Source organism: Taudactylus pleione, unplaced genomic scaffold, assembly GCF_031769625.1.
Source record: "Taudactylus pleione unplaced genomic scaffold, aTauple2 ptg000026l, whole genome shotgun sequence".
NCBI classification, from domain to species: Eukaryota; Metazoa; Chordata; class Amphibia; order Anura; family Myobatrachidae; genus Taudactylus; species Taudactylus pleione.
Window position 1 is genome coordinate 41,032,260 of NW_028284428.1, and position 23,071 is coordinate 41,055,330.

Here is a 23,071-nt window from a genome sequence, read left to right on the forward strand (position 1 = left end):
AGAGCAGGAACTCCACTACTGACACGAGTGATGCCAGTAGGGCCGCCCACAAATGGCAGGAGTTCCTAAGGGAACGCCTGCATTTGTGCAGCCACGCCCCTCCCCGCCTACAAAACGGAGCGAGCTGTCAATCAACATCGACAGCCACCCCGTCTTGTAGTGAGCCCTGGAGTGACGGAGAGGCAGGGGCTCGCGCATGCGCAGGGGCCAAACATCGACCCGCTTGCGAGCGATATGCGCTCACGAGCGGGTCTGAATCAGGCCCAGTGATTCGTAGCTGCATTTACAACTATTGGGATCACTACAAACAGCCCGCAGTATATCCATATTATATGCTATACATCTTTATCTACTCCTACACTTTTATTCATCTCAAGGCAGTGTGGAGATTATATACAAACACAACGGCGGCACTCATTATAAATAAAGACTCAGACCAGCAGGCAGAATATCATCAACGTTTCAATGTTGTTACATCGTCATCAGGATAAAAAATGACAATAACACACACCATCACCACTCCCATGTGCTCTGCTGCGGTTTCTGGGTCCGTCCTGGCGGCGCCCATAGATGACGTCATCCGCGCAACCCGTTACCGCTACAATGTGAAAAAACATAAACATGAAGGCAATTAAATATGGGACCATCATATAAATTAACATTCAAATGACAATAAATCGGCAATCAATGTAAGCCTCTGGTCAAAAGTATATTATAAAACCCATGTTGCTATTGGTAACAGTAATCATATTCATCCCACACATTAAGCTGAAATCAATGTGGCATGATGTTTCTAATGGAAGTCACAACACTTCTTCACCTGTATAGTCTTAGAGGTCATCCCGGGCAGAAACCTGTGTCAGACCAATTAAACATGTCAGAAATCTCTACAAACACCAAAATAGATCATATCCAATGAATTAAAGATATTGAAAAATGTAAATATTCTTCACTAGATAAGTTAACAATCTCTAGTCTAGCTAGAAAGCCCCTGGTATCCTAAAGGTTAAATAACAAATGTTACTTTATAAAAAAAACAATGCAAGCCAAGGCTATCATTCTATCCTTTCGGATATAAAGTGCCAAGGTGATAAATCCAATGTGACTCACATTGAAGTAACTTTTTATAGCGATCACCACCCCTGCTAAGAGGTGGGATATGGTCTATTAGGATATACCGTAGTGTGGAAATATTGTGTCCAGCCTGTGCAAAGTGCCTAGCCACAGGCTGGTCACTTGTACCAGAGTTTATGGCTGCCCGTATTGCTGAGCGATGTAATGCCATGCGCTCCCTTAAAGTCCAGTCAGTTTTTCCCACATACCCAAGCCCGCAAGGACACGTAATAAGGTAAACCACAAACCTAGTGGTGCAGGTAAGCCTGTGTCTGATGTCAAAGCGTTTACCACTGTATGGATGTATAAATGTGTCACCCGTTGTCAAATACCTACAGGTGAGACAATTGAGACATTTAAAACATCCATTCTTTTGTCTTAAAAAGTGCCGCTCTTCATTGCTATTATGACCCCCTCTTGATATCAGTTTTTATGACCCAATCGTGGATATTCTTACCCCGTGTATAGCATGACATAATCATGCTATTGACAAGGTTCAGGTCGGGATCATTTTGTAGAATGGGCCAATGTTGCTTGGATATTGTACCCATCATGGGGCTGAAAGTATTGTAGTGATTCACCCAGGGTATACGGGTATCATGTGTGGTTTTAATTTTAGAGCTCAGTAGATCTTCCCGAGATACCAACATCGCTTTCTCTTTGGCAACCAATAAGGAATTCCTATCATACCCCCGTTCCAAAAATTTGTTAACCATTTCATCAATTTTAACACATTCTACATCAGGATCACTGCATATACGTCATGCCCGTAAGAATTGTGAATACGGCAACCCATATTTCAGGGGTTTCGGATGAAAACTCTCTGCGTGCAGAAGGGAATTTCTGTCTGTGGGTTTACTGTATAGAGACGTGCTGATAATACCTTGATGGTTATAGATCTCCACATCTAAATAAGTAATCTGATCCTTATTTGCACTGTATGTAAATTTGATAGGGCTGTTTGTAGCATTATGTTTCTCCATGACATCAATAAAACCTTGTTGTGAACCTGTCCAAATTATAAAGATGTCATCTATATATCTGGCATACATGTAAATATGTTCAGATATATTAGATGAAGAAAAAAAGATTTTGTGTTCCTCCGAAAACATGTACGAATTGGTGTACGATGGGGCCATATTCGACCCCATTGCACAGCCCATGCGTTGGAGATAAAAACTGCCCTCAAAAACAAAATAGTTGTGTGTGAGGATCAATTGCAAAAGATGAGCTATCAGTTCCACATCTGGACCAATATATAAAGGGTTACCAACTATTAGGTTGTGGACTGCCTTGATCCCCGCATCATTAGGTATGATCGTATATAAATTAGTGACATCCACACTACACAATATACTGTGTGGCGGAACATCACCCAAGGCCAAAAGCCTGTTTAAAAAGGAGGTAGTATCCATCAAAAACCGTGGATGTCCCACCACACACGGCTGTAACAGGGTATCCAAATATACAGAGACATATTGAAAAAGTGACCCCCGCGCCGAGATTATCGGCCATCCGGGGGGATTCTTTAATCATTTGTGCACTTTGGGCAATGTGTACATCACAGGAACAATGGGAAACCTGGGAACCAGGGAGTCACATAGTTCCTGCGAAATAACACCCTTGCCCACTGCGTCCTGTAAACACAAAAGCAAATTATCCCTATATCGTGAAGTTGGATCCGCATGTAATAAAGAGTAAACCGCAGTGTCACTCAACTGTCTAATAACCTCTGTACGATATTGAGAAACATCCTGGATTACAATTGACCCGCCCTTATCAGCGGGTCGAATGACAATATCATTGTAGGAGGATAAAGCTTTTAAAGACTTAAATTCAACCTTACTCAAATTGTGTGACACTTGAGGTTTACTCTTAGACAATCTTCTATTAATATCTCTGTCGATCATATTAATGTAGGTCCTAATAGATGGCTTATTAGAAATAGGGTCATACATAGATCTGTGTGCCAATTTTTTAACAGGTAATGGAATGTCGGAGATCGCTGTAGTTCTATCCTGTGCTTTAGTACCATTGTACTTCTCATGTAATTTTAGTTTACGATTTAGTTTATATTTTTCTATCTCCCAAGAGAAGCCATCAAATTTTACCGTTGGTACAAAGGGTAGTCCTCTGGACAATACCTTAGTCTCAGTCTCAGTCAGTGGATGTTTTGATAGATTAAAGATTATCGTTTCTTGAACAGTGGTGGTCTCCCTGGTTTTCTTCTTCCTCGACCACTGTCGGCCACGGCATGTGAACGTTCTCCGGGATCCCGTGGGGGCTTTTGTATGTGGGCCCCTAAAGGGGGTAGAGGGGAAAAACCCCGTACATTGTGGCTATTATCCAAATCACTTGTTGTAGCGGTATCCAGCGCAAGATCGGATTCAGGTGTAAAGCGCCTGGGACCTCGTCTCCTCGATCTTTCAAACTGCTGTTGTCCACCCTTGGTCCACATATAGACCCGATTAAATTCATAATCATTAATGACCTTAGATTTCTTAAATTTTTTAAATTGTATGAGGTCCATTTTGTATGTGGCTAGCTGTGTGGTTAACTTATCAAGCCAATTAGTGCTAGTATCGGATTCTAATGTCTTCTTATGTGCCACCTCGAACGCAGTTATTTTATCTTTGACGAGATTAAGTTCTCGTGTTGCCTCCTCTATTACAAGCAGTATCAGATCATAACTGCATTTATTAAGGATGGCAATCCAGCGTTTACAGAACGCCACATTATTGCGACCTATGGTCGGACAATTCCTCACACGGAAGCCACGTGGTATGCATTTTTCTTTGTAGTACTCACTGAGAGAGACCCCGTGATAGAAGTAATCAATTTCCCTCTGTTTTAGTTTTAACCAGTCCCGATATAATTGTTCCGGCAATTTATTGTCAACATCATCAAAAGGTTCCTTAAAAAGAACTGACTCTGCTTCTGAGTCAGTAAACGACAGTACCTGTCCCTGAGTCAATATGGCCAGATTCAGTGCCTCACAAACGTCATCGTCCATATCCATGCCTCCTTCAGCCATGCTGACAAGATATAACAGACCTATATAGGAATGTCCCGTAGATACTGCACAAAAATATATGGGTGCCTATTCCCTGAATCAGTCTCTTCCTTCTAAAAAGGCAGACCCATAAACAACAGTCAGTATAGGTGGCACTCCCATGTGCTGCAAACAATGCTCCAGGTGCCCTCTGGAGAAGCTCCACAGCGGGGGCTCCAATATACAAACACACCGGCGGCACTCTGTATAAATAAAGACACAGACCAAAAGGCAGAATATCATCAACGTTTCGATGTGAAAAAACATAAACATGAAGGCAATTAAATATGGGACCATCATATAAATTAACATTCAGAAATCTCTACAAACACCAAAATAGATCATATCCAATTAATTAAAGATATTGAAAAATTTAAATATTTTTCACTAGATAAGTTAACAATCTCTAGTCTAGCTAGAAAGCCCCTGGTATCCTAAAGGTTAAATAACAAATGTTACTTTATAAAAAAACAATGCAAGCCAAGGCTATCATTCAATCCTTTCGGATATAAAATGCCAAGGCGATAAATCCAATGTGACTCACACTGAAGTAACTTTTTAGAGCGATCGCCACCCCTGCTAAGAGGTGGGATATGGACTATTAGGATATACTGTAGTGTGGAAATATTGTGTCCAGCCTGTGCAAAGTTCCTGGATGCCTGGATGGATGTTTTAAATGTCTCAATTGTCTCACCTGTAGGTATTTACAATTCTTACGGGCACGACGTATATGCAGTGATCCTGATGTACCATGTGTTAAAATTGATGAAATGGTTAACACATTTTTGGAATGGGGGTATGATAGGAATTCCTTATTGGTTGCCAAAGAGAAAGCGATGTTGGTATCTCGGGAAGATCTACTGAGCTCTAAAATTAAAACCACACATGATACCCGTATACCCTGGGTGAATCACTACAATACTTTCAGCCCCACGATAGGTACAATATCCAAGCAACATTGGCCCATTCTACAAAATGATCCCGACCTGAACCTTGTCAATAGCATGATTATGTCATGCTATACACGGGGTAAGAATATCCACGATTGCAGGGGCGGATTGGGATGGAAAACCAGCCCGGGAAATTTATGGAAGCAGCCCTAATTGGGGCGTGGTCTGATGATGGGGCGTGGTCTGAGGGGGGCAGTATCTTACCTCATAGGGTCTGATTCTGAGTTGGATGCAGTTGGGGCCTTCCTTGTGTCTTTTGCTTCAGTTTCATCTGTGACTATATGCTAATGCCGCTTCCCTGGTGTACATCCGTGCGACCTAATATGGAAGGACTGAGATGCCCGCTGTCAGTGTCTACAGACACTGCAATCATGCTATGTGCATCTTTAGATGTCACTATCAGTCGTACCAGCCCTATGGTAGGTGCAGATTATCCGTCTGAGTTTGGCCCCTAATGTGAACAATTCAACATCTCTATACACAACCACTTTCAGCAATACGTCTGTGTCACACCCATACAACGCTACATCTGTGTCTGATTAGCCAAAAACCTGTAACTGCCCAGGAAAGCCCAACACATTTCTAATACACTTCTTCACGTGCGCATCTAAGTGTTGCGACTCTGTACCACACCATCAGGATGTATGTGCCGTGCAGACCAGATGAAAACATTGCTTCACTGCATACAGCATTGTCACTGTGTCTGACTGAGAATCAGGCCCACAATGCTGTATACTACTATGCCATAGTGCTGCTTGCTGTATAAAATAACTACAAAAGGGCCATGCATATTTACATAATATCACTCCCCTTCTATCAGCTGATCTCACTCACTATAAAAACCTTCAGAAGTTCAATAGAATATAGCAATTATCAAAAAATAAATACATTTATAAACATCCTGCCTAATCCAAATTTGCCCGAATTTCATGAATCCGGATAATTCCAAGTCGCAGTTCTGATCTTTTCACGGTTCAGAATTTAGTTTTTAAATCCGAGTTTCAGGTTTTGGATTGCATAAATTACATGATTGTAGCTGTTTCTAAAAACTTTTTATCAATTTTTTTTTTTTTTTTAAACCCCAGATCTGTAACCTAAACACGTACAATGGGTGCAACCATGTGTTTGCATATGAGACAAATCTTCTGTGATCCACACCTGGGTATAATGTACCTACACCATCAATATTAAATATATGGCAATTAATGCATAGAGGGATAGATGGACAGATATGCATGTTTTTTGTAAGTACACAGTGATGTGGGAACCCTTTATTTATAAATGTAGAACTAAACTAAACACACCATATAAAAATCGATATGCGTATTTCTGTAAGGGTAAATGTAGGACAGATAAAGGCACTTAAAGTAAGAAAAGAGGGAGTGACCTGCGTCGACACACTGGAATGGTGCCCACATGTGAAAGCTCAGACAGGATGTCCCTACTGCCGCTTATAATGGGTTACTGTGATCGCTGATCCTCTAAATGCTGGAATTATGACACACAATACACTATGTATGACACATATAATGGGTTACTGTGATCGCTGATCCTCTATATGCTGGAATTATGACACACAATACCCTATGTATGACACATATAATGGGTTACTGTGATCGCTGGTCCTGTATATGCTGGAATTATGACACAGAATACACTATGTATGACATATAATGGGTTACTGTGATCACTGGTCCTGTGTATGCTGGATTTATGATACACAATACACTATGTATGACGCATATAATGGCTTACTGTGATCACTGGTCCTGTGTATGCTGGAATTATGATACACAATACACTATGTATGACGCATATAATGGCTTACTGTGATCGCTGGTCCTGTGTATGCTGGATTTATGATACACAATACACTATGTATGACGCATATAATGGCTTACTGTGATCGCTGGTCCTGTGTATGCTGGAATTATGATACACAATACACTATGTATGACGCATATAATGGCTTACTGTGATCACTGGTCCTGTGTATGCTGGAATTATGATACACAATACACTATGTATGACGCATATAATGGGTTACTGTGATCGCTGGTCCTGTGTATGCTGGATTTATGATACACAATACACTATGTATGACGCATATAATGGCTTACTGTGATCGCTGGTCCTGTATATGCTGGAATTATGATACACACAAAACACTTTGTATGACGCATATTAATGCTGGTAAAGTGATAATTATGTCCTCTTCATGGATTGACCACACTTGCTCTATAATCAAGCATTTGGAAACCCCCCTCTAGTAATGTACTCATTCTTCATTTAAAGGCCCGTGAGTGCCGCTGATATTTATGTGGCACTCACACATACCTCCCACCATGACCCTCTCCAGGAGAGACACAATGCTCTGGTCCTGGACTTCCCTGGTAATTTATGATTGATGGCGGCTCAGAGTTGGGGCTGCAGTACAGTCCAATATTCAAATAGGGGAGTCACACCAACTGCCAGTGAGTCCCAGCCAGTGATGTTTGGCAGTGTGTGAAATTAGTTAGTGTGGCTCCCCTATTTAAATTTTGAACTGCGCTGCAGCCCCACCTCTTACCAGGGAAGTCCAGGACCAGAAAGTCATGTTGGGAGGTATGCTCACAGGTCATATACTAGGTCATATACCAGGAATTCACAGAGAGATATCTCTTATTATCCCCACACGTGCACCCAAGCGTTCTTCATGGCGCAGGATGGTGACATCACCAGCACACGCCACAGGCTAGGATGGTAACCATGGTAACACGTCCACAGCCACACGCCCCGATCCCCCCGCAATTTGTTGGAGTTATACTTGGGCTTGGAACGTGGAACCTGGATGACACCTGGGCAAGTAATGACAATATAATATGGAGTGCCAGCATGTTTGCATTATATATATATATATATATATATATATATATATAAACACACACAACACACATTTTCTATAAATAGCATAATCACCTCTGGACAATTAATTGCTATATGTGCAACCTACATAGATGTCAATATGCAAGATGGGATGTTTTTACTATCCCAGCAGTCGGAATCCCGGTGCCAGAATCCCAGCCACCGGCATCAAAATGGTAAGTATTCGGGTTAGGGGGAAGGTTAGGCACTAGAGGGAGGGATAGGGCTAGGCTGTAGGGGGAAGGGGGTTAGGATTAGGCTGCGGGGAGAGAGTTAGGATTAGGCTGCAGGGGGGATGGTTAGGGGGAGAGTTAGGGGTTAGGACATTTTAGGACACTAGTTGGGTCAGGATATTGACTATTGGTTTACAGATTGCAGGTATTCCGTACCCAACCCTGCATGATATATAAGTAAAACAAAAACATAGGACACCTTGAAAATTATATATATCATATGATTCTTTCAATACTTTTTAACGCAGAGCAGCAATACAACTCCCCAAAATCACAGTGTGGGATACTTAAACCATAGGCTGCTGCATTCAGCATGCTTAGTATAAGCAAAGCTTGCACATTAACAAAGACTCAAAGATATGATATTTGGCTCACACTACTTACAATAACCGACATTAAACGCTGATGGACTTAATATACATAATCAAAATGTTTAAAACGCTCCAATGTGCTTAATTTACAACATGCAGTGAATATCTGCCCTAAAAGTTTGTCTAATAAGGCCTAGCAATCATCTGTATATCTATCAGTCTTCTATGGTTCAGTGTCATAGGCAATACTAGCAATAATGAAAACACAATAATGCATTCAATATACTTTAACACTTATTAATACTGATTGCTAATTTATCTTCTTAAATAAGAACAAGTTGGCTGCAGGTTAATGTAGTAGTGAATAAACAAAATATATTTCTGTGATAGAATTATACTTGACTCACATTATACTACTTATCTGAGGGCTGGCAGTCAAGTAAGAAAAGTGTAATTTACAGACTTCCACCCGAAGTGGGATAATACTGACATTACCTACATATGGTGACATTATAAAATCTGGATAACATCAGAATGTAATTCTGAGTCAGCTTTCATTCCAGGTGAATCCAGGTACCAGGGCCAGCTCCTGGCATGTTCCGTTTTTGCGGTCACGCAGGGGCGCCGGGAGTTGGCTGAAAAATGTCTCCACCCTCCACCCAGCTACGGCTCTGATAATATAATGGGGGAGGGCGCAGTGTGGGGAAGGGGTGGAAGCGGAGCACGGGACACCGCTGTGTGCCGAGTCACTTAGCACCGGGGCCCTGCTGCCAGGTATAGCTTGTGACTTACAGAGTGCCACTGCCTGAGTCCCGCGGGTGGCTGTCCTGGCACTGCTTCTTCTCCTCTTCCCGTTTCTGGATCCTGCACTGGCACTGGCCACCGGCGTCTGCTGGAGGTGAAGGCGGAGCCGTGAGGTGTCACTCACGTGCTCCCCAATGGCCTATGGGAAAAGCTGCTGCGGCTGGACATCCGCAGCAGCCTTCCCACGACCAATTCACATACTACTGCTGATGCTGTTAGTTTCGCGCATGCGCAGAAGCTCATGATGGCTGCCCGTTCGGAGCTGAGCTCCGTTCGCGGTAGCGGCTATCAGAGCTTCCGGCCGGTCAGTCAAAGTGCAAAGCGGCCCACCAGAGGGACTAGGGGACCGGCCCAGCGGGAACTATCCCGGTGGCCCAATCCGCCCCTGCACGATTGGGTCGTAAAAACTGATATCAAGAGGGGTCATAATAGCAATGAAGAGCGGCACTTTTTAAGACAAAAGAATGGATGTTTTAAATGTCTCACCTGTAGGTATTTGACAACGGGTGACACATTTGTACATCCATACAGTGGTAAACGCTTTGACATCAGACACAGGCTTACCTGCACCACTAGGTTTGTGGTTTACCTTATTACGTGTCTTTGCGGGCTTGGGTATGTGGGAAAAACTGACCGGACCTTAAGGGAGCGCATGGCATTACATCGCTCAGCAATACGGGCAGCCATAATCTCTGGTACAAGTGACCAGCCTGTGGCCAGGCACTTTGCACAGGCTGGACACAATATTTCCACACTACGGTATATCCTAATAGACCATATCCCACCTCTTAGCAGGGGTGGCGATCGCTCTAAAAAGTTACTTCAATGTGAGTCACATTGGATTTATCACCTTGGCACTTTATATCTGAAAGGATTGAATGATAGCCTTGGCTTGCATTGTTTTTTTATAAAGTAACATTTGTTATTTAACCTTTAGGATACCAGGGGCTTTCTAGCTAGACTAGAGATTGTTAACTTATCTAGTTAACTTATCTAGTGAAGAATATTTACATTTTTCAATATCTTTAATTAATTGGATATGATCTATTTTGGTGTTTGTAGAGATTTCTGCCCGGTATGACCTCTAACACTATACAGGTGAAGAAGTGTTGTGGCTTCCATTAGAAACATCATGCCACATTGATTTCAGCTTAATGTGTGGGATGAATATGGTTACTGTTACCAATAGCAACATGGGTTTTATAATATACTTTTGACCAGAGGCTTACATTGATTGCCGATTTGAATGTTAATTTATATGATTGTCCCATATTTAATTGCCTTCATGTTTATGTTTTTTCACATCGTAGCGGTAACTGGTCACGCAGGTGACGTCATCTGTGGGCGCTGCCAGGACGGACCCGGAAACCGCAGCAGAGCACATGAGAGTGGTGATGGTACAAGTAAGTGTGTGTTATTGTCATTTTTTATCCTGATGACGATGTAACAACATCGAAACGTTGATGATATTCTGCCTGCTGGTCTGAGTCTTTATTTATGCAAAGTGCCGCCGGTGTGTTTGTATATTGGAGCCCACGCTGTGGAGCTTCTCCGAAGGGCACCTGGAGCATTGTTTGCAGCACATGGGAGTGCCACCTATACTGACTGTTATATTATATACATATATATGATAACATCGGAAATATCCTTATTATTGATTGTGAGATCTACAGGGATCTGTTTAAAGAAAAAATGTACTGCAAAAGCTGTTTGATGCATTGAAAGGAGAAAAGTGACGATCACATTTTATGTGCACAAGAGTTACATTTGGCTACATGTGGTATTCTACATGAAATCATTACATGTGAAATTCCTGAATATTTATACATTGTTGTTTTATGGTTTTCATGTGGGACTGATCATACCTTTTTTCATGGTAGCTTATACAGTATTTACTGCTAATAAATTACTATTTAAACGGGGAGTTGCAAATTGTATATTGTCTCTATTGGAGTTTTGGCACTCTATCAGATTTGTCCATGTTTGAGCATTCTTGCTTTTAGGGGATTGGTAACTACCCTTTAGAGCAGCCACTCCAATATAGGTGAATGAGGTGGCGCACTATATAAATTAGGGGTGTAGACCAGTCACTTTTCGTGTTTTGTGTTATGATTTTGGTTCTGGATCTTTCTTCGTGTTTTGGATCTGGATTGGTTTTGCCAAAACCACCCTTCCGGGTTTTGGTTTTGGTTCTGTATTTTTTTGGAAAAAAGCATAAAAACAGCCAAAATCACAGAATTTGTTTTTTTTTGTTTCTACGCTATTATTAACCTCAATAATATTCATTTCCACTCATTTCCAGTCTATTCTGAACACCTCACACCTCACAATATTGTTTTTAGGCCAAAAGGTTGCACACAGGTAGCTGGATGACTATGCTATGCAACACAAGTGGGTGGCACAAACACGTGGCCCATCTAGGAGTGGCACTGCAGTGGCAGACAGGATGGCAGTTTGAAAAACTAGGCCCCAAAGAGTACATCATGCAAAGAAAAAAAAGAGGTGCAAGATGGAATTGTCCTTGGGCCCTCCCACCCACGCTTATGTTACATAAACAGGACATGCACACTTTAAGAAACCAATCATTTCAGCGCCAGGGTCTGCCACACAACTGTGGCTGAAATGATTGGTTCGTTTGGGCCCCCACAAAACAAGCTGGCAATTAATCTGTCCCTGCACAAACTGGCTCTACAGAGGCAAGATGTCGTCCTCATCCACCGATTCCTCACCCTCTTCAGTGTTGTGTACCTCCTCATCCTCACAGAGTATTAATTTGTCCCCAATGGAATCCACCACCACAGGTCCCTCTGTACTTTCTGGAGGCTGGTCTTCCTGGAAGAACTGATAATTCATTTTGATGAACATCATCTTCTCCACATTTTGTGGAAGCAACCTCCTAAGCCTTTTGCTGACAAGGTTTCCGGCTGCACTAAAAACTCTTTCGGAGTATACACTGGAGGGGGGGCAACTTAGGTAAGATAGAGCCAGTTTGTACAGGGGTCTACTTGGATGCTGTCACCGATGTAATCCTCCACCATTCTTTCAATGGCGACAGCATCATATGCAGTGACAGCAGACATGTCAGAAATTGTTGGCAGGTCCTTCAGTATGAACCAGATGTCCGAACTTGGTCCTGCCTACCCAGCATCACTGCCAGTGGGTTGGTTAGGATATCTAAGTTGTTTCCTGGCAGCCGCAGTTGCGGGAGAAAATGAAGAAGGAGCTGATGCCGTGTCACGTTCCACTTCAGCTGACAGTGTTTTCACCAGCAGGTCTTTGCACCTCTACAGGCTTGTGTCTGCCGGAAAGAGAGACACCACACAGGCTTTAAACCTAGGATTGAGCACGGTGACCAAAATGTAGTGGTCTGATTTCAACAGATTGACCACCGAATCCTGGCAAAGCAAATGAAGGGCTTCATCCACAAGTCCCGCATACCGAGCGGAATCGCTGCGTCTTAGCTCCTCCTTTACTTTCTCCAGCTGTTTCTGCAAAAGCCTGATGAGGGGAATGACCTGACTCAAGTTTGCAGTGCCTGAACTGACTTCACGTGTGAAGTTTGAAGGGCTGGAGAACCTTGCACAACACGGAAGTCATTCTCCACTGCACTTGAGTCAGGTGCATACCCCCTCCATAGGTGGATGTATAGGCTTGAATGGCCTTTTGCTCCTCCTCCATCCTCTGAAGCATATAGAGGGTTGAGTTCCACCGCGTTACAACCTCTTGCTTCAGGTGATGGCAGGGCAGGTTCAAGAGTGTTTGCTGGCGCTCCAGTCTTCGGCACGCAGTCGCTGAATTGCGAAAATGGCCCAAAATTTGCCCTGTCATTTTTAAAAAAAATTCTACACCACCAAATTTATTGTGTGAGCAAAACATGGGACGTGCTGGAATTTGCCCAGATGTAATGCCAGCACAATATTGGTGGCATTATCAGATATCATAACTTCCCAGGAGAGTCTAAGTGGGGTAAGCCATTGGGCAATGATTTCCCTCAGTTTCTCTAAGAGGTTGTCGGTGGTGTGCCGGTGATACACAGCATAGTCTGCCTTGGAACGAGCTGGCGTTTCTGAGATGCTGCTACTGCTGACGCTGGTGTTGTTGCTGCGTAAGGTGATACATCTGGCTGTCACAGTCATATAGTCCTTAGTCTGCCCTGTTCCACTTGTCCACATGTCCGTGGTTACGTGGACATTGGGTACAACCGCATATTTTAGGACACTGAGGACACTTTTTCTGACGTCTCTGTACATTCTCGGTATTGCCTGCGTAGTGAAGTGGAATCTAGACGGGATTTGGTACCTTTGGACACACTACCTCCATCAATTGTCTAAATCCCACTGCACTAATGGTGGATACCGGATGCACGTCTAACACCAACATAGCTGTCAAGGCCTCAGTTATCCGCTTTGCAACAGGATGACTGCTGTCGTACATCATCCTCGCAAAGGACTGTTTGACAGTCAATTGCTTAGTAAAAGAAGTAGTGGTGTTCCAACTTCCTTTCTGGGATGATGAACGACTCCCAGCAGTAACAGCAGCAGCGGCAGCAGTAGGTGTAGCAATGCAGGATCCTCCCGAGGAATCCCGGATAGGAGAGTCAGTGACATGGCCTGCAGGACTACTTCCGATCCTGATTGAGGAGGAATTTGACGAGGAGGGAGTTGCTGGTGTAGTTTGCATGCTCTTTTGCCAGCTTAACTCTTTTCATTTTTCTAGCAGGAGGAGGGCTTCCATCGTCATGTGAAGCTGAACCACTAGTCATGAACATAGGTCAGGGACTTAGCCGTTCCTTGCCACTCTTTGTCGTAAATAGCATATTGGCAAGTTTACATTTCTCCTCAGATGATTTAAATTAATTTTTGGGGGTCATTTTACTGAACTTTGGCTTTTACATGCCCTCTACTATGACACTGGGCATCGGCCTTAGCAGACGACGTTGATGGCATTTCATCATCTATGTCATGACTATTGGCAGCAGCTTCAGCACTAGGAGGAAGTGGTTCTTGATCTTTCCCTGTTTTATCCTCCAAATTTGTGTCCTCCATTATTTTTATGGAGTGCATTATTTTTATGGAGTGAATAACCCCTGTAAAAATTATTTGGATGAATTAAATAACCCCTTTTTATTTGGAACAAAGAAAAAGGTCACGTATATGGTGCGCAATACCTGCAGCCCCTATAGGCACAAAAATAAGGGTCTCACTAAACCCATAGAATACAATACAAAAAACCTTAATGTGCCCTTAGCTGGCGCTGGATATACAATAAAGGGTGATGTAAAAAAACCAGAACAATACTTAATCCTTTTAAGGTTGTCTTAAATTCTCTTAATCGCCCCCAGTCCTTTTTGTACAATTTGAGACATTATTGTATATCCAGCGCCAGCTAAGGGCACATTAAGGCTTTTTATTTGGAGACTGGAGTGAATACACAGCACACCACACAGGGCAGCCCCTGTAAAAATTATTTGGATGAATTAAATAACCCCTGTAAAAATTATTTGGATGAATTAAATCACCCATTTTTATTTGGAGTGAATATACACAGGGCAGCATACCCCTACACCACACAGGGCAGCCCCTGTAAAAATTATTTGGACGAATTAAATCACCCATTTTTATTTGGAGTGAATATACACAGGGCAGCGTACCCCTACACCACACAGGGAAGCCCCTGTAAAAATTATTTGGATGAATTAAATATCCCCTTTTTATTTGGAGACTGGAGTGAATACACAGCACAGGGCACCGTAGCCCTACACTATACAGGGCAGCCCCAGTAAAAATTATTTGGACTGAATATACAGCACAGTACCGGACCACTGGACTGGACTGATACAGTAGAGCAGCTCACCCCCAGACTGATACAGCAGCACAGCACCACTGGACTGATACAGCAGAGCAGGTCACCCCCAGACTGATACAGCAACACAGCACCACTGGACTGGACTGATACAGTAGAGCAGGTCACCCCCAGACTGATACGGCAGCACAGCACCACTGGACTGGACTGATACAGTAGAGCAGGTAACCCCCAGACTGATACGGCAGCACAGCACCACTGGACTGATACAGCAGAGCAGGTCACCCCCAGACTGATACAGCAACACGGCACCACTGGACTGGACTGATACAGCAGAGCAGGTCACCCCCAGACTGATACAGCAACACAGCACCACTGGACTGGACTGAAACAGCAGAGGAGATCACTCCCAGACTGATACAACAGAGCAGGTCACTACGCCACTTTCCCACAGACACTAGAGAGACACGTCCTCTCACTACCCTTTCCAGGACTGGAGTGAAGATGGCGGGGCGGGAGGCGCGAAATGTGCAAACTCTGGGTCTCGCGAGAATCCGACACCAGGATGATGACGTTTTGCCTCGTTCCGGGAACCGAGTCTGGCGGGAAAACCCAAGCCGGATTCGGTTCCCGGCTCGGATCGGGGGGCTCGGATTTTGAAAATCCGAACCCGCTCATCCCTAATATAAACACTATCTTGTTTAGCAGGATGTGTCAAAGACTCCAAATAAATCTGTCACCTGGATATTCAGAACAACGTTGAAGTATATAAAAGGTATGGGTACACAGGTCTGATGGATATACGGATCTGAATTGCAATATCTAGTCTGGTCCCATGTATTAAACGTGACTGTGAGCCTAGCTAGCGTGACAGCTACTGCTTCTCTGTAATGCAAAGGAATTGCTAAGTTTTGGGGAAGAAGTGCTATATATACTTGCGTACACCACTGTGTTTCACTGTTCAAGCTTTCTCAAGGCTTAGGCTTAGCCTAACAACTGAACGTTTGCGAAATGGAAATGCAGTTTAGATGCCCAGCGTCTTTTATAAGTAACTCCACACTTTTCACTGGTGCTTTCTAAAATGATGGGCATACCAACATGGGCCAATGCAGGATTTCAGTAGGGGAGTTTCCAAATACTTGCATGGCGAAACCCCAAAGCAGTTGCCACAGCAAAGACTATTCTATTATATATTTATATCATATTTATTTATGGGTCTACTACTGATTTGAGCACAGATCTCTTTCTGTATGTTTGTACTGAGCATAGCAGAGAGGTTGTGCTGTGTGTAGCAGAGAGGCTGCGTGATGCATAGCAGAGATGAGATGGATTGCAGTGCATAGTAGTGAGGTTAGGCGGTGTACAGCAGAGGTTGTATTGTGTGTAGTGGAGTTATTCTGTGTATAGTGGTGTTGCTGCAATGGAGTTATGCTGTTTGTAATGGAGTTATACTGGAGAGATGTACCATGTGCAGTTTAGATGTACCGCATGCAGAGATGTGGTCCTGACATTTGTTCCACCTGTCCCGTTTAACAAATTTAGATGGTCAGTGGACAATTACAAACTTGCACTTAAATTGAGACTTAAAGAAAATGTTTGTGACTCTCTGTAGTATATTGACACTTCTAATGCATTTAAGAAGAGTAGTTCCTATGATCCTCCATCGTAACCCAAGTATTAAAACATTTTCTCTACTAATGGATCAAACGACCCAAGAGTCAGTTAAAAAATAGAAACATACTTTGTACAACTTGACCCATTTAGAGAAATCTGCAATGGCCACTCTGAGAAAAAACCCTCTTGGTACTATTAGATCTGCTGACAAAGGAGGGACTGTGGTAGTGCAAAATACTGTGGATTATGATAAGGAGGTCAAAAGGCAACTGTCTGACACTGGCACGCACACCAGACTGAAGGGCGACACAATGGTTCCATTTACAAATAAATTGGATGCTTTACTTGAGATAGCACAATTGGATTGATAAAAATGCAATGATTTCTGACTACAGATTATCCCATTTGCCCAATCATGTATATACTTCCTAAAATTGATAAAACACCTATTGACCCACTGGGTTGGCAGATTATGTGGCATGAGATTCCATATTTTTCCGGTAGCACAATATCTAGATAGTTTATTGCAGCCTTGTTTCAAAAATATTGGGAGCTATCTTAAAGATACAAATGAATTAATTTGAAGCATCACTGATCTGCAAAAATTCAATGACAACTCCTTCTTGGTTACGATGGATGTAACATCTTTATATATGGTAATCCACCACGATGGCGGTATTGTCAGTGTTAGACAAGTCTTGTCCCTTATACATAGGGATGAACCTCCAATTAAATTTTAAATTAACCTACTTGAATTTGTACTAACATGTAATTACTTTAAATACAATTACCAATATTTCCTCCAAGTCACAGGCCCCAACGTATGCGAATCTCTGTATGGATACTTGAGAATTGCAACATTTTTTCCAGATTTGGAGAGAATATTATGCATTATTACAATTTTATAGATGACACATTTTTTTATTTGGGTAGGGTCTAAGAGTACTCTCCTTCATATGCTTAATTACTTGAACAATCTGCATTCTCCTAGGTTTACTTCAACCATTATTACTCAGGAGATCAATTTCCTATATGTTGCAGGCAGGGGTTATGGGCACAGGTTGTATAGGAAGCCAACCGATCGCAACACCCTTTTATCATTTGATAGTCATCATCCTTTGCCTTTGAAAATTAATTTTGTGGTATCTACATTTTTATGACTATAATGTAACAATTCTCACTATAATCCATCAGAGTTACAGTTGTCTAAGATGAAACCGAGATTTCAAGAGCAGGACTATACTGACAACATTGATACTAAATGGAGACAGCTCGGGCAATATAGGTGTCTCTTTACAACTACTTATGACTAGTGTCATGACCAAGGTTTCTCGGCATGGTGGCCAGCAGGTGTTACTGTGCGGATGTTATGGCGGGGGGCGTCTGGTGGTGGTGCTGGTGCCTGGCGGGGAGCATTGGCTGTGCGTGGTCCTGTGTGGGCATATTGTCACTCTGTGCTGGGTAGGCCTGGTGGTGTTTCCGTTCTACTCCGGCATGGGTGTCGCCATCTTGCTTTCAGCCATGTGACCTAGTTCCCCAATCCCGGCGTGTCACATTCTCACTCTCTGACCACTCACGGCTGGGCGCTGGGTATAAAAGGGAGTTCAGAGCTCCCTTGCATTGCCAGTGCAACGTGTTTCTCAGCACAAGCTGAGAGAGAGTTCCTGAGCTTGTCCGCCTGCCTGTTGGATCTCTGCCTAAGCCTGCTTCGCCTAACCTGCTCCTTACCCTGCTGGACTTCCACTGCCTTCTCCCACTGCCTCCTCCTTTTGCCTTCCCCATTGCCTGAGTACCTGTGTCAGCTGTTACCCTGCACCTTGCCTCCACTTGCACCTTCCTCTGGACTTTATTTCTTCAGCCACAATTCATTCAGCCTCACAAGACCAGGAATACTGGACTGCCCTCTGCTATCACTACCTGGACTTTTTCCCATTGCCTCACTACAGTTCCCAAGTGCACTTTTGTGCTATACCCAGACTTTCTGTTCTACCACATTCATGTCTGTTAAGCCACTCATTAAAAACTCCACGTTTATTTTTAAATCTGTTTCAGTGTATGCTCCTATTATCACTCAGGTCCATAACAAAACCAGAACCTCACAGTTTGCACTGGCCCAATGGACTTGGCCACTGGTCAGGAGTCTGGAGCGGATTTATTCCAGTGCATCGCAGGCCGTTTGGAAACCTGGAAGCTATGCAGCACCAAATGGCCCAGTTCCTGCATGAAATGACTAAACGACAGGATAACGTGCAAACCTCTCTGCCCTCCCCTAATGTAAGAGTAGTTACACCAGTTTCTGTGCCTGAATATACGGGGTACAGGACATCCCCTTGGTTACATCTTCCTATGCCAAGTAAATTTGATGGCAACCTCAAGCTTTGTCGGGGGTTCCTGAATCAGTGTGATATACATTTTACCCTACAGCCTGATAATTTTCACAACAAAACCAAGGGAAGGGACATAGGGGAAATAGTTTGAGCACAGGATCGTATGAATAATGGATAATAAGTGCAAATAGTAAATAGTCCACGATAATGAGATAATACCTAAAAAAGAAATTTAGGAGAATATTTGGGTGTGGAGGTGCTCCCCCTGAGAGTGTGGGTATATAAACTTAGTAAAAGAAGAGAAAAGAAAACTGTCTTTTTGGGGGGCACTCAGCTGTAAATGGTTTATAGCAAAGTGATTAATAATTAGCTTTTATTAAGTATACATTAAAATACATCAGCAGGTCCAAACAAGCTAACGTCTATGAATACAGAACATAGGGACATGGACATGAACATATAATAAAAGCAAGGTCTCAAATATTAAGAAGCCAAGTGAAATATTACTAATGCTGGGCATACACTGCCAGATAAAATGTCTGTCAGACCGACAGACATTTTATCTGGCAGCCTGCCAGCCGCAGAGGTCGCCGGCATACACTGTGAGAGAAATCTCACAGTGTATAGCCCGACATCCGCGCTCCGCCCCCGGGGGCGGAGACATTTCCCTGTTCCTTCCGTAGGAAGGAACACAGGAAATGTCCATCTGTCGGCTGCGCTGGGCATACACTGCCCGATGCAGCCGACAGTTTCCCGGGTAAATATCGCATCGGACGGGCATGCTGGACAATCCAGCATGCCCGACCGAGCAATATTTAACCCTCGGTCGCCCGCATACACGCTGCAATTATTGCGGCGATCCGCCGATATCGGGCGGATCGTCCCGATAATTGCAGAGTGTATGGCCAGCATAAGCAGTGTGTATAAAGTCAATCAACTCTGGTGGTGGTATTTCTATCCACCTGGATATCTGCTTATCCTAGTAAAAGTAATAACAAGTCAATCAACTGTGGTGGTATCTCTATCCACCTAGATATCTGATTATCCTAGTAAGAGTAATAACCATTACTAGCACAATGGCTAATCAAAATTACAGTAAGCACAGAAACATTAGTCGGCATAATAATAAGGTATATCGTCTCATAAAAACATTGTTTATGCTCGTGATAATATTGGTAAAGATAACATAAAGAGATATACACCAATCAATTGGTAAGACCGACAAATATATCAGCATGTGTATATATCCATGACAGAACATCCATAAGTCACCTAAGAAATGATTAACCCAGGTACAAGCGGACAGATAGGTATAGATATCAAGGAATAGGGTTGTGACTACCCCCTTCTAGGATATCAAAATGGCAGCTGCTGCATCTCATTATAAAGTGTCAGTGAATGACATGTGAGCATACCGTCTTGCCTCCCCAGGGTTGGGAATAAGTGCAATGGGCATCTGCTTTTGGACCAAGTACACCAGAGGGGCCTGGTATGCGTATATATTGCAGGAGCCTCCTATGACAAGGTACCACTGAGAGTGCCCATATGGAATATAAGATAATAGGAGACCATGTACTCTATATCACACAGCATGGAATCGCAGTCTGTGCTGCTGCCAGTCACATACCAAATAAGTAGAGGTGAGTGGTGGGAAGCCCAGATCACGCATGTAGTGTGAGAAGAAGAAAAGAGTACAGCTGCAGTGTGACTAATCTAGTGTGAGCAGAGCCCTGTTGCTTATACGCATTGCAGGTTCATGTGCTCACACATAAGATGTATAGTCACCACAAGTGCTAAAAGTAAGAAGAAAGTATAGAAAGTACCTGGGTGCTCATAAATAAAGAGCCAGCGTTAGGTGGAGAGGATCTGTCATGGAAAGCCTGTGACTGTGCTGCTGTGCTGAATCCCGCCTGTACACAGCGGGATTCTCGGGTCTGAGACACGCGTTTCACTGATCGCTTCCTCAGTCAGATGCCGGTAAGCAGAGAAACACAGGTGAACTTTTACCCTGTGTTATGGCCAATCCAAGGGCGCATGTTCTATCCAGCGTGTGTAACACACTCGCTGATAGGTTGGAGTAAAGTCTCTCTCTATTGGTTAGTAGTTAGAGAGAGGGAAATGAGTCACCAGGAAGGGAGGTGTGTATTTAGATGAGGCTGAAGACTGTCTACGTCCTGATTAGACAGAACAGCTGCGTGTTATGCAACCATGGTTACTGGGAAAACAAATGGAGAATCAATCACTAGAAATGCAGAATGAGGTTAAAAATAAATAGACTAAGAATTTATGTAAAAAAGCGGAATTATATAGTATATGAGGAACAAATAATGTTAAAATAATAAAGAAATAATAAAGAATGGGATAATAAGAATGTGTAAGTGATGTGAATGATAGGGTGAATTGGAAAAAATGTTTTAGAACAAATATATATAGAATGCAAAAATAAAAATTAAAGTAAATATAAAAATCAATGATGAAAATTATTTTATTTTGAATAATAAATAGTAATAAAAATATTGATATATATATATATATGTATATTCATATATTTACATATACATACACACACATACATAAAGTAAGGAGTAAAGTGAATAAAGTGTTGAGTCATTAGAATGATAAACATATAGTGAGTTACAATGGAGTGAAATGAAAAAAAATATTTAATGACTGTGTAGGGTATGATTATATAGGAATAATAAGTGATAAGACATTAAATGTGAATAAGGAAAAAATGGCAGAAATGTGATATACCTAAAAAAAAGGGGGGGGGGAATTTTTGGGCATAAGTCCCAACTAATTCTACAATAATTAACTGTGCCAATGATTGGATCTAAAATAAGATCAAAATAAAATAAAAAGTGTATAGAGAATATATAGATGTGATGGTATACACAATCTTCTGGTTCATAAAGTTAATAAACGAGAGGAAAAAAGGAAAAAGTATATGGAGCAGCATTGGTCAATTATGGTTATGACCGCTCCATAAAGTTTCATAAAAATGTACTATAGTTGATCATTTCATTGAGCCCATTAGGGCTCACAGTATTAAGTCTGAAAGTCCATTTACTTTCCCGTTGAAGTAATACTTTTGTCAGATTGCCACCTCGACCGCCCAATCTTACGTGTTCCAGACCGAGCACTTTTAAATCTTGGGTGTATCCGTTGTGGTATTTCAAGAAGTGTCTGGCGACTGATGTTAGTTTCTTCATCTTGACAAGATCATCTTTAGCATTTTTGAGGTTTCCCACGTGCTCCAGTATTCGTTGTTTAAAAATGCGACTGGTCATGCCTATGTATCTGAGGTTACAGCTGCACTCCAGGCAGTATATAACCCCATGGCATCGCAATTAATGAATTGTGTGAGATTGATATTTTGGCCATATCTATCAATTACACTGTCTTTTTTAAAGATATACCTACAAGCTTTGCACTTGCCACATGGGAAGGTCCCTCTTAATTTTGTTTTTCTTCTGGGGATTCCTACAAAATGACTTGTGACTAGTTTATCCCTAAGGTTTGGAGATCTTCGCCAACTAAAGGTGGGTTTGTTCTCCAAGCATTTTTTCAGATCCTCATCCATAAGTAAGATGTGCCAGTGTCTTGTAACCATCGTTTGAAGTTCTTGCCACTCTTTACAGTAGTTAGTGATGAACCTGACCTGATTATTTTGTTCTTTAGGTTTATTAGTGAAGATCAAGGTTTGTCTGTTTGTTTTAAGAGCCTGATGTTTGGCGTTCTTAATCATTTTGTTGCTGTAGCCTCTGTGAAGAAGGCGTTCCGTCAGATCTTTACTTTTTAATAAGAAGGTGTCGTCAGTTGTGCAGTTTCTTCTGAGTCTAAGAAACTCGCCCTTCGGTATGTTTTTGATGGTGGGTGGAAAGTGGGCACTGTTACTATGAAGAAGGCTGTTCATAGCTGTCTCTTTTCTGAATAGTTCTGTCAGTACATGACCATCATT

At 42.5% G+C, this 23,071-nt stretch overlaps 1 protein-coding gene and 2 long non-coding RNA genes across 4 annotated transcripts in view; 1 reads left to right on the forward strand and 2 right to left on the reverse strand.

The window, feature by feature from the left end:
• LOC148539325 (uncharacterized) overlaps positions 1-9,610 on the reverse strand; it is a 153,964-nt gene extending 144,354 nt beyond the window's left edge. The window contains exons 1-2 of the mRNA XM_088451568.1: positions 9,569-9,610; positions 9,356-9,506 (exon numbers count right to left, since the gene is read on the reverse strand). Of these exons, the coding sequence (XP_088307694.1) occupies positions 9,356-9,506; positions 9,569-9,610 (193 nt within the window). The remainder of the gene's footprint in view (positions 1-9,355; positions 9,507-9,568) is intronic.
• Positions 445-9,329, reverse strand: LOC148539326 (uncharacterized). Of its 2 annotated transcripts, none has more exons than XR_015870269.1 (2): positions 9,059-9,329; positions 445-598 (listed from the first exon to the last, which is right to left on the reverse strand). It is a non-coding gene; the product is annotated as an uncharacterized LOC148539326 (long non-coding RNA). The 2 variants fall into 2 exon arrangements; XR_015870267.1 differs by lacking the exon at positions 9,059-9,329 and adding an exon at positions 1,362-1,445.
• Positions 9,611-9,683: 73 nt separating the features above from the next.
• The window catches only part of LOC148539327 (uncharacterized), a 43,925-nt gene continuing 30,537 nt past the window's right edge, over positions 9,684-23,071 (forward strand). Inside the window, exons 1-2 of the long non-coding RNA XR_015870265.1 lie at positions 9,684-9,943; positions 10,678-10,770. This is a non-coding gene — a long non-coding RNA (uncharacterized LOC148539327). The remainder of the gene's footprint in view (positions 9,944-10,677; positions 10,771-23,071) is intronic.